An 11,976-nucleotide genomic window follows, 5' to 3' on the forward strand; every position below is an offset into this window, starting at 1 on the left:
AGCAAATAAACAAAACGTGTCCACGGCAGGTATGCTACAGTCTGAAAGCAAAAATAAGAGAAAAACAGAAGCATGCAAAGAGAGTGAAACTATATGGGGAAACATAGTTTACCATTTGAAATTGTTGAATTTAACATTGATTCCAAAAAGTCGTGTCAAGCCTAATTGAAAACTGAGGTGCTGTTTACAAACCTGTAATAAGATTCATTAGAAGAGTACAACAGGTCAAGTGATGTCAGTGTGAGAGCAAGGTGGAGAATTGAAATGATAGGTAACTAGAAGCTTGGGGCTATGTTTGTGGACTGTGCAGAGATGTTCCACAAAGTGGTTACTGGATCATCCCCAACGGACTACAGTTTACATTTAAGCCTTCCCAATTTGGCCCCAACCGCGACGACCGCTACATTCACAACATTGATATTCTACAGAAGCGTTTCTCCCTGCGACTTCTGAAATACACACTCGCTGCAATGCGCCGGCATCTCCAAATACTACAATTAAGCTCAGAGCCTACCTCTCCCAGACCTGCAAAGGACCTCTCCTGTTTTTTATTCTTCGTAAGATCCACAAGCTGAACTCACAATTCTACTTGGCTTTATTAGACACTAAAAACCGAAAGTACTTTAAACTTACTGGTGCCTGCCACCATTACCAGGACCTTCCCCACCACGTGCCTGCCGCCATTGGCCATGTGGCCACCTTCGGAGCACCAACGGTTTCCATGGATGATGTCATATCCACCTCCGCCCGGTACACCACTTCCAGTACAGCCGACGCCATCGACACCGCTGCTGATGTCGCCGCCTCCGTTTTCGAGGCCAACACAGACATTGAGATCGCCGCTGCCACCAACATCCAAGATTTACCGGCTGACGTCGCTCCGCCCACCGCCGAGGTCGCTCGCCCACCGCCTCCGCAGCCAGCAGCTCCAGACGAGTCAATAGCACCCACCCCTGCCGAGACTTCACCATCCCCCCAGGCCTCCCCCTTACTGAGGACGAATGGTCAGTCCTCAGTAAAGGGCTCATCTTTTTCCCCCTCCACCCACACATCGACGAATACAACTCACGTTTCGACATTGAGCAGTTTTTCCGCCGCCTCCGCCTCCGTGCTTACTTCTTTAACCGTGAGCCTAACCCTCCCTCTACTGACCCCTTCTCCCACCTCCAACACACCCCCTCCTCCTGGACACCACCCCAACGCCTCCTACCCTCCCTTGATCTCTTCATCTCTAATTGCCGTCGAGACATCGATCGCCTCAAACTCTCCACCCCTCTCACCCACTCCAACCTCTCCCCCACAGAACGCGTAGCCCTCCGCTCCCTCCGCTCCAATCCCAACCTCACCGTAAAACCCGCGGACAAGGGAGGTGCAGTTGTAGTATGGCACACTGACGTCTAAATCGCCGAGGCCAGACGCCAGCTCTCTGACACCTCCTCCTATCGCCCCCTTGATCATGACCCCAACCCCGAGCACCAAACCATCATCTCCCAAACCATCCACAACCTCATCACCTCAGGTGACCTCCCACCCACAGCCTCTAACCTCATCATTCCCTAACCCTGCACCACCCGCTTCTATCTCCTTCCCAAAATCCACAAACCTGACTGCCCTGGTTGACCCATTGTCTCCGCCTGCTCCTGCCCCACCAAACTTATCTCCACCTATCTTGACTCCATTTTCTCCCCTTTCGTCCAGGAACTCCCTACCTACGTCCGTGACACCACCCACCCTCTCCACCTCCTCCAGAACTTCCAATTCCCCGGTCCCCAACACCTCATCTTTACCATGGACGTCCAGTCCCTATACACCTGCATTCCCCAAGCAGATGGCCTAAAGGCCCTCTGCTTCTTCCTGTCCTGCAGGCCCGACCAGTCCCCCTCCACTGACACCCTCATCGGCTTAGCTGAACTCGTCCTCACCCTCAACAACTTCTCTTTCAATTCCTCCCACTTCCTACAGACAAAGGGGGTGGCCATGGGTACCTGCATGGGCCCAAGCTATGCCTGCCTCTTTGTAGGATATGTGGAACAATCCCTCTTCCAAAGCTACACTGGCCCTATACCCCACCTCTTCCTCCTTTACATTGATGACTGTATCGGCGCCGCCTCGCGCTCCCACGAGGAGCTTGAACAGTTTATCCACTTCACTAACACCTTCCACCCCAACCTTAAGTTCACCTGGACCATCTCTGATACCTTTCCCTCCTTCCTGGACCTCTCTGTCTCCATCTCTGGTATCCACCTCAAAACCGATATCCATTTCAAACCTACCGACTCCCACAACTACCTAGAGTACACCTCCTCCCACCCACCTTCCTGCAAAAATGCCATCCCCTATTCCCAATTCCTTCGCCTCTGCCGCATCTGCTCCCGAGATGAGGCATTTCACTCCCAGACATCCCAGATGTCCTCTTTTTTCAAAGACCGCAACTTCCCCTCCACAGTGGTCGAAAATGCCCTCGACCGTGTCTCCCGCATTTCCCGCAACTCATCCCTCACACCTCCTACCCGCAATAACAACCAAAACAGAATCCCCCTCGTCCTCCCATACCACCCCACCAACCTCCGAATCCCAACGCATTATCCTCTGACATTTCCGCTGTTTGCAATCTGACCCCACTACCAAAGACATTTTTCCCTCCCCACCCTTATCTGCTTTCCGGAGGGACCACTCTCTCCGTGACTCCCTTGTCTGCTCCACACTCCCCTCCAGACCCACCACACCCGGCACTTTTCCCTGCAACCGCAGGAAGTGCTACACCTGCCCCTACACCTCCCCCCTCACCCCCATCCCAGGCCCTAAGAAGACCTTCCACATCAAACAGATGTTCACCTCCACATCTGCTAATGTGGTATACTGTATCCGCTGTTCCCGTTGTGGCCTCCTCTGCATCGGGGAAACCAAGCGGAGGCATGGGGACCGCTTTGCGGAACACCTACGCTCAGTTTGCAACAAACAACTACACCTCCCAGTCGCGAACCATTTCAGCTCCCCCTCCACTCCTTGGATGCCATGTCCATCCTGGGCCTCCTGCATTGCCACAATGACGCCACCCGAAAGCTGCAGGAACAGCATCTCATATTTCGCTTGCAGCCCAATGTGGACTTCACAAGCTTCAAAATCTCCCCTCCCCTGACCGCATCCCAACACCAGCCCAGCTAGTCACTGCCTCCCTAACCATTCCTCCCATCTCAAGCCGCACCCCCATCTCCTACCTACTAACCTCATCCCGCCTCCTTGACCTGTCCGTCCTCCCTGGACTGACCTATCCCCTCCCTAACTCCCCACCTACATTCACCTTCACTGGCTCCAACCCCGCCTCTGTGACCTATCTGTCACCTCTCCACCTATCTTCTCCTTTATCCATCTTCTATCCGCCTCCCCCTCTCTCCCTATTTATTTCAGAATCCCCTTCCCCTCCCCCATTTCTGAAGAAGGGTCTCGACCCGAAACGTCGAGTTTCCTGCTCCTCTGATGCTGCTTTGCCTGCTGTGTTCATCCAGCTCTACATCGTGTTATCTCAGATTCTCCAGCATCGGCAGTTCCTACTATCTCCCTAGCCTGTGATATTATTGACTTCATAACTTTAATAACTAACTATGGACTGAATAAATCAACAAATGATAAGCTATTACACACAGGAATAACTCTGTCTGGAATAAGCTGTTAAGAAACAAAGACAAGCTGTTATACAGACACTCAAGCAATTAGCCATGTCTTGCTGAGATTACATAAACAAAACTGTTTTGACACCTGTTTGATAAACTACATGCTTTATGCTCACAAGGACAACTGATTGTCCTGCAGAAGAATTTAAGGAGTTGACTACGGAAAAGCTGTGTCTTCGAACAGACAGTCAATGTCAACTGTAACAAGAAATTACTTTTGATAAGGAAGCCAGCTGCAGTTTTGTAGTAACTCAGATGAAGGACTCAAAAGAATTTATTAATATATCATCTCAGAGACCAAAGAGCAAAAATCTGTATTAGACTTGAACACCAGAACTCTACCTAAGCAGAACTTGAAAGAACAACACTGCAGAAGGACTGAACCCTGGAAACGTTCATAGACAGATCACTGTTGGGTTGAAGTTCTGGCAAGATTTCACCATTAATCATATAATAGCTAAGTCGGATCACAGGCTTATATTTACTTACATGAGGGATTTTATATTAGATGCTACATGCAATAAAGTTTAAACTATAGTTTCAGTACTTGATTGTCTGTGATATTTCTTAATAAGTAGCCGAATTAAAGGCAATTTGTGGTACTCACAACAACCCAATCCATGTTTGGTCTCCCCTGCGTGAACGAGAGAACAGTGAACAATGAATATAGTGTTCAAGACTGAAAGAAGTACATGCAAATTGCTGCTTCACCTGGATGATAAGAAGACATTGAAAGGGAAGGAGTTAGCATGGAAATATGCTTTTGGAAGCAGGTATGGTGTTGGGACTGATTGAGGAATTGACCAGAATATGATGGAGGAAATGTTTCCTTTGTAAGATTGAAGGGGGGATGGAAGAAGAAGTGTTGTTCTTGCACAACACCAGAGGTGATGGAAATGTCAGAAAATGATCCATTGAATATAAAGGCTAGTAGGGGTAGAAGCTGAACAGAGATTGTCTTCCACCCTATCATAGACATTACTTTGTCCTGGTTGAAATAACCCCATGTTTAAAACCTACTGCATCTCGACTTGAAACATTAACTTTGTTTCTCTTTTCACAGATGTTGTCTGACTTGTTGAGTATTTCCAGCATTTTCTATTTCTATTTAACACTAACAACTGCTTTTGTTTCACTTTTGGCACTTTCTCTTTTATTTTGGGGATTTCAACTTATCCTATTTTGTGGAATGTTTTTGGAAGTACAAATGCTCTGTATTATCTTCATTGACAATCTAATCAAAAAGCTTATTCATGTTAATCAAAAACAATTTGGGTTTAAAATATTGTGATGACCTTCCACAATTAATACTCACTTGTCCAATGAACTGCTAATTTTGTCCCTGATCAACCACTAATGAAGTCCCACCTGCCCCAGAGCTGTGTCATAATACACGTGAACAAGTGTGGCATGGTGGCTCAGTGGTTAGCGCTGCTGCCGCACAGCACCAGGAACCTGGGTTCAATTCCACTCTCAGGCAACTGTCTGTGTGGAGTTTGCACATTCTCTCTCTGTCTGTGTGGGTTTCCTCCCACAGTCTAAAGTTGTGCAGGTTAGGTGGATTGGCCATGCTAAATTGCCTGTAGCATCCAGGGGTGTGTGGATTAGATATGGGAAATGGGTACGTGTGGGATGGTCTTCAGAGGGGTGGTGTAAATTTGTTGGGCCAAATGGCCTATTTCCACACTGTATGGATTCTAAATTCACTGGGTTTATCATTGTAGCATTGAGTTTTGGACAAGTGTGTGTAATTAAGAATTTTCCACATATCTTTGGAACATTGGAAGGATAAAGGTCAGTAATTGTGCAATTTCCAACCTTGCTTCCTGAAGCATCCACAGATGCATCCTATCCACTCATGGTGACCAAGCACCTTTAAGTGCATTCACTTTTTTTTTTATATCTCATCTTTATTAATGTTTAGCCCATCCAGTAGTTTATATACTGTTTCCTTTGCTGTGACATGGTCAGCAAATTCATCCCCTCTTTTCCTGTACTATTTTCTTTTTCACTTCATCTCTGAACATTCTATTTTCATCCTGGATCTCAGTTGCATTATCAACCTGAGATTTATTGTACCTCCTTATTTTCTGCTGCATTTTATATTCTATTTCTTTCATCCTTTGATTATTAATTGGAAGCAGGAATCTTCTAAAGCTACTCTGCTGTTCAACAAGATCACAGCTGATCTAATTGCTCCACATCCCTGCCAACACCATAGCCTTTACCTCCTTGCTTATGAATAATCTATCGACCTCTGCCTTAAAAATATTCAAAGACTTTGCTTCCACTGCTTTTTGAGGTAGAGGTTTCCAAAGATTTGCGAATTCTTGAGGGAAGAAAATTCCCTTCAACTCTGCCTTAAAATAGTGACCCCTTATTTTTAAACAGTGACCCTTAGTTCTAGATATTCCTACAAGAGGAGACATGTTTTCCAAATTCACTCTGCAAATGCCCCTCAGGATTGTATGTTTCTATCAAGTAACCCCTTGATCTTTTACAATACAAGTCTGGCCTGACCAAATTGTCCTCATCAACAACCTGCTTATTCCAGGGACTAGTTTAGTAGACTTTTTCTGAACTGTTCCCAATGGAGTTGTGTTCTTTATAAAATGAGGAAACCAAACTATATACAGTACACCACACCACATGTGGTATCACCAGTGCCCTATATAACATCCCTGTTTTTATATTCAGTTCCCTTGCAATAAGCAATAACATTGTATTAGCTTTCCTAATTGCTTGCTGTACTTGTACATCAAATCTTTTACAATCACAGACAAAGGCACTTACATTCCTCTGCACCTGATTCTCTGTAATCTGTCACCATTTATGCAATATACTTATTCTTTATTCTTCCTGTCAAAAGGGGCAATTTCACATTTTCCCACATTGTACTCTATTTGCCAGACATTTTCCCACCCACTTAACCCATCTATATCACTTTCTAACCTCCTTATATCATCTTCATAACTTACTAACCCACGTATATTTGTGTCATCAGCAAGTTTAGCTACCATGCCTTCAGTCTCTTCATCCAAGTCATTTAATAAATAGTAAAAAGTTGTTGCCCGAGAACTGATCCCCATGGTACAAGACTCCTTATATCTTGCTAACCAGAAAAAGACCCATTTACACCTATTCTCTACTTCCTGTCAGCTACTCAATCTTCTGTCCATGCCAATATATTATCCCCTACACCATATGCAATGGTTTCCCTCCCTTTACCCCTCATGGGAATGTACCTTGACTGTTCCCAAATGATCTATTCTTTAGACATATTCCAGGGTTCAATTACAGTTTTGCCTGCCAATGCTTAATTCCAATTTACCCAGGTCAGATCCATCTCAGTCTATTGTTTCAGAGTATCTCCATTTAGTTCTTTTAATCTAGAATTCTTCTTCATCTTTTGCATGCTAACTTAAACTTTGAGCACAGTCCCCGTTCCATACTGAAACTTGATCCATTTGACCCTCATCATTGTCAGAAAGCAATACCTCCTTCCTCATTAAGTTAGAAATATACCGATGAAGAAAATTCTACCCAAAACATTTCAGAAACTATTTATTTCTGAGCCCCCTTCCCCATTTCTGAAGAAGTGTCCTGACCCAAAATGTCAACTCTCCTGCTCCTCTGATGCTGTCTGGCCTTCTGTGCTTCTCCAGCTCCACACTGTGTTATCTCTGACTCCAGCATCTGCATTCTTGCTATCTCAGAAACTTCAACGTCCTTTATGGTCTGCTCCTGGTCCATACAGAAACTTGAAAATGAAAATAAAACCAAATATTTAGTTCTCTTGTTGGCAGGATTGGGTTTCCAGCATGTTCAGCATATTGGGAGCGAGGGGAATGCTCTCACTGCCTCCGCACACAGTTTAGTCCTTGTGGTTAAGGTAGCTAATTTGGTCCTGATGATATTATTAGTTGATATCATCAATATCAGTTAATATTAATTGATTTGTTTATTGAAGATAGAATACTATTTCCTCCCTTTGGGGTGTTGCTCATCTGGTCGAAAGAGTAGGTTTGTATGGATCATGCGGAGGAAGGGAGCAGGATCCGTCTAGGACAACTCCCGGTATTTTCACTATCTCTCTGCCTGTTTTCCATCAGCTGGAGCAGTTAGGCTTGGGCTACTGTTTCTATTTGAGACAAGAGGAAATCTTGAATTGAAGCCAGATGTGCAGAAAAAAAACCAAAAAGTGAATTGTTATTCATAACTTACCATTTATATTCAATATAATAACACCATCCTTGCTGCTTCCTACTTTATCTGTCACTGTCACAACATAGCAGCCAGCATCATATAATTGAACATTGGAAAGCTGGATGGACCCATTTCTGTATTCCTGAATCCGGTCTTGATAGCTCTCTGAAATATTTTGATAATTGCCTGGTTCCCAGGTGATGATGCTTTTCATTCCCTGTGGCGATAGCTGTCTCCATCTGATTGTAGGCACTCCAGTGCATCTATATTCCACTGATAGAATAGCGCTTTCATCCACTGAAGCACTGACAAAATGATGAGGTATTAGTACCATAATTCCATTAGCTGCAAAATGACAGATTCAGATGTGTTGATTATGATTATATGATTATACAATTCCACTTCTCAAGTCACAAATATTTTTAATCAACCTCTTTAGACAACCTTGAGCACATAGGAATTGAAAGCAGATTTCCTGGCTAAAAAGTAGGAACACTTACCACTGCACCATGAGTGCCTCTATTCCTTAAGTTATTTGATGAGGCAGAAAAAGTTGAGAGTAGTTGTAGAAGTGTTTATTGGTGCCATACAATCAGCACTAAGGTAAGACCTTAAGTGTCCAATCTGAGCCACATTGGTGGTCAGGTATTGAGTACTAACTGTGACATCTCTGTATAGTAGGAGACAGAGAATTGAACAGGCAGGTTATGCCTGTATTAAATAACACAGTGTGGAGCTGGAGGAACACAGCAGGCCAGGCAGCATCAGAGGAGCAGGAAAGCTGACGTTGCGAGTTGGGACCCTTCTTCAGAAAATTTTCAGCTCCACACTGTGTTATCTCAGACTCCAGCATCAGCAGTTCTTACTATGCCTGAATTAAAACTGCTTTTGAGATAAAAATACAAATCTGTCAATTGTAGTTTTCGGGATGAAGAATTCCTTTTCATAAATCTGGAACTTTGAGTCAAATTGTACCCAAGCCCCTTTTTTTGCCAATCAACTTGTACTGAGCTGGGTTTATTAAAATGCAATCAAATTAACAATAAAGATAAATGTAAGTATTTGACAATGAGTTTCAAATTAGAATCGGACATGGTGGCTCAGTGGTTAGCACTGCTACCTCACAGCGCCAGGACCCGAGTTTGATTCCAGCCTTGGGAGACTGCCTGTGTGGAGTTTGCACGTTCGCCCCGTGTCTGCGTGGGTTTCCTCCGGGTGCTCCGGTTTCCTCCCACAGTCCAAAGATGTGCAGATTAGGTGGATTGGCCATGCTAAATTGCCTGTAGTGTTCAGGGAGGGGTAGATAGGTGGGTTATAGGTCTGGTTGGGATGCTCTGAGGTTCGGTGTGGACTTGTTGGGCCGAAGGGCCTGTTTCCACACTGTAGGGATTCTATAGGACAAAGTTGAATCAGAACTAATGGAGCTGTAGGATTCTAGGGTGGCATGTCGTGTTAACTGGTGCACCCTGAAAGCTCGCATCATCTAAAGGTTATCCGGACTTGGTTAATTTGATAGCCACAGTCAATGCTGTCCATGCCTGGTTTGGAGCTTGAGTTGTGCCTGCACCTAGTAATTTTGTGTACTGACAGCCTTCTTGCTGAAACAAAGACACGCCATGATTGTATTTCTGAAAAGTTCCTGTAGAAAAAAATGCAAGCTGAATTCACATTGAGTGTATGCTCTCTTGCCTCGTGCCCACCTCCTTCAGTGCATCATTAGCAAAATCTACTCTGGGATTAGAATTCAAGTTCAAGTTAAATAAAAGGCCAATAGGGAAAACACCCAGATAATAACTAGTAGCCTAAAATAACAAATGCGTAACTACCATGAATGTACTAAGTGCCTCTTCAATTGTGCTACTTGCAAGACAGCAAGAATGCTGGCTGGATGATGCAGTGCTGAGGTACAATAATATCAAAATAGGTTCTTTCAACAAATACAGGACTTTAACTCAAATACATCTTTCAGTGTTACTTATTTATACAATGAGCCATTGACATAGTTGAGTGCTAGTGAAGCCTCAATAAGTCATGGCAGGCAAGACATTGCCATCTTATAAAATAGCCCACACTTGTTTGATGCATGTTGCATGCTTACATATATTCCTGGAGATTAAAAGAATGGGTGTGTGTAGTCATATTTCTAGGCCACGGCCTCTTTACACTAAATCAAATTAAATTAATTGATTCAAGAGTTGAAGTGAACTTTACCTATGGTGCCTATGTTTGTCTTAAACAATCATGTTTGCTAAGTAAACTTGCATAGCAATGCATTGACTTATTCTTTATTCTAGATAGGCTATTTAAATCTATCCTTTATATTAGCAGAGAATTACAATGTAAATACAATTCTGAAGCACTTGGCTAAGGTCTTATGTTAAATATTGGATAATTGTGAAAGGGTCTGTTACTCTATAGTGGTATGTAATGTTAGAATAGTGAGTCAGCAAAGTAAGTCACAGATATCACAGATTTGGTGCAAAATCAACAGTTTGCATCCCAGCATTTGCAAAAAGGGTTTAATAACTAAAAAATTGCCGTGGATGAATGTTAAATGGTAGTATTACCTTTTCTCAAGCAAGTTTATGAAAATAATGAACATGAACATAATTTCTCCTTATGCTTTGCCCTATGTTAACTAGGTATTTATAAATTCAGCTTAAAGTGGATTTTTTAAATATGTTGACTTTATCCTACAATGGTGGTGCTTTCTAATGCATTAATAAGTGGTTGAGATGAGTCATTTATTTTTAAGGAAAAAAATAAATTTGAAATCCCAGTTATTTACTGAAAAAGTGAGGCCATAGATTCCATAGTTTAAAACAAATTAATTTTTCCTACATAAAAATCAACCAAAGCAAACATTACTGCTATCTTAGGTAACTTCCAATAGTCTAATACCAAGAATCAACATAAGTTAAACATGAATTACAGGCAAATTGTAGTTGATCATAAACTATTAATTACACGTTGAATGGCAAATACAATTAAAAGAAATTTTATGAATTAGCTCATCAGCTCAGTCAGCATATATGTCATCAGTCATACTGATTGTCAATGCTCAGACTTCTCCATGAAGAATTTCAGCTTCTCTTTTTCAAGAATTTAGCCTGACCCTCAGTCAACAACAGATACAATCAACTCAAGTTCCATAGTCACAACATTAACTATAGATGGTAGGTTTCAGCTTTAACTTCTCAATTCCACATATGATGGTCCAGATTGTGTATCTTAGCTTGTTCTCAGCTTCTGATTCTATCCTTTATCTTCTTCAACCTGCTGTACTACACCATTAGGCTCCTCATCTACCGAGCTCTGATGACCTATTATATGCTTTCAACCAGTTCCATACTCCTCAGAAGCTTTTAATTTACAAATCAGTTGCAGTCATTAGCAGTGATGTGTTCAGTGGCAGGACCTGAAGTGAATGACACTTAAGGCAGGATGGTCAAACAAATAGGTCTACGTGTGAGGAGCATGATGAATCATGTGGCAGAGTCTGGCAGGAAGTTGGCAGCCCTGCTTCTATCTCATGTAGTGTAATGCCTATACACTGTATGTAAAAGGCACCCAGACTGGCACTAATTTCCTGAAAGCCAGGAACATCACTTTGGCTCAGAGATAGTAGGAACTGCAGATACTGGAGAATCCGAGACAACAAGGTGCAGAGCTGGATGAACACAGCAGGCCAAGCAGCATCATAGGAGCAGAAAGGCTGACGTTTCGGGCCTAGACCCTTTGGGCCTAGACCCTTCATCAGAAATGGGGGAGGGGAAGGGGGTTCTGAAATAAATAGGGAGAGAGGGGGAGGCGGATAGAAGATGGATAGAGGAGAGGATAGGTGGAGAGGAAACAGACAGGTCGAAGAGGTGGGGATGGAGCCAGTAAAGGTGAGTGTAGGTGGGGAGTTAGGGAGGGGATAGGTCAGTCCAGGGAGGACGGACAGGTCAAGGGGGCGGGATGAGGTTAGTAGGTAGGAGATGGGGGTGCGGCTTGAGGTGGGAGGAGGGGATAGGTGGGAGGAAGAACAGGTTAGGGAGGCGGGGAAAAGCTGGACTGGTTTTGGGATGCGGTGGGGGGAGGGGAGATTTTGAAACTT

General features: G+C 43.7%; 1 protein-coding gene across 1 annotated transcript in view; it reads right to left on the reverse strand.

Moving 5' to 3' along the window:
* Positions 1–11,976, reverse strand: part of LOC109933299 (V-set and transmembrane domain-containing protein 5) — a 36,599-nt gene that overhangs the window by 7,716 nt on the left and 16,907 nt on the right. Inside the window, exon 2 of the mRNA XM_048598180.1 lies at positions 7,896–8,222. Within this exon, the coding sequence (XP_048454137.1) occupies positions 7,896–8,222 (327 nt within the window). The remainder of the gene's footprint in view (positions 1–7,895; positions 8,223–11,976) is intronic.

The sequence above is a fragment of the Rhincodon typus genome, chromosome 6 (assembly GCF_021869965.1).
Source record: "Rhincodon typus isolate 14 chromosome 6, sRhiTyp1.1, whole genome shotgun sequence".
NCBI lineage: Eukaryota > Metazoa > Chordata > Chondrichthyes > Orectolobiformes > Rhincodontidae > Rhincodon > Rhincodon typus.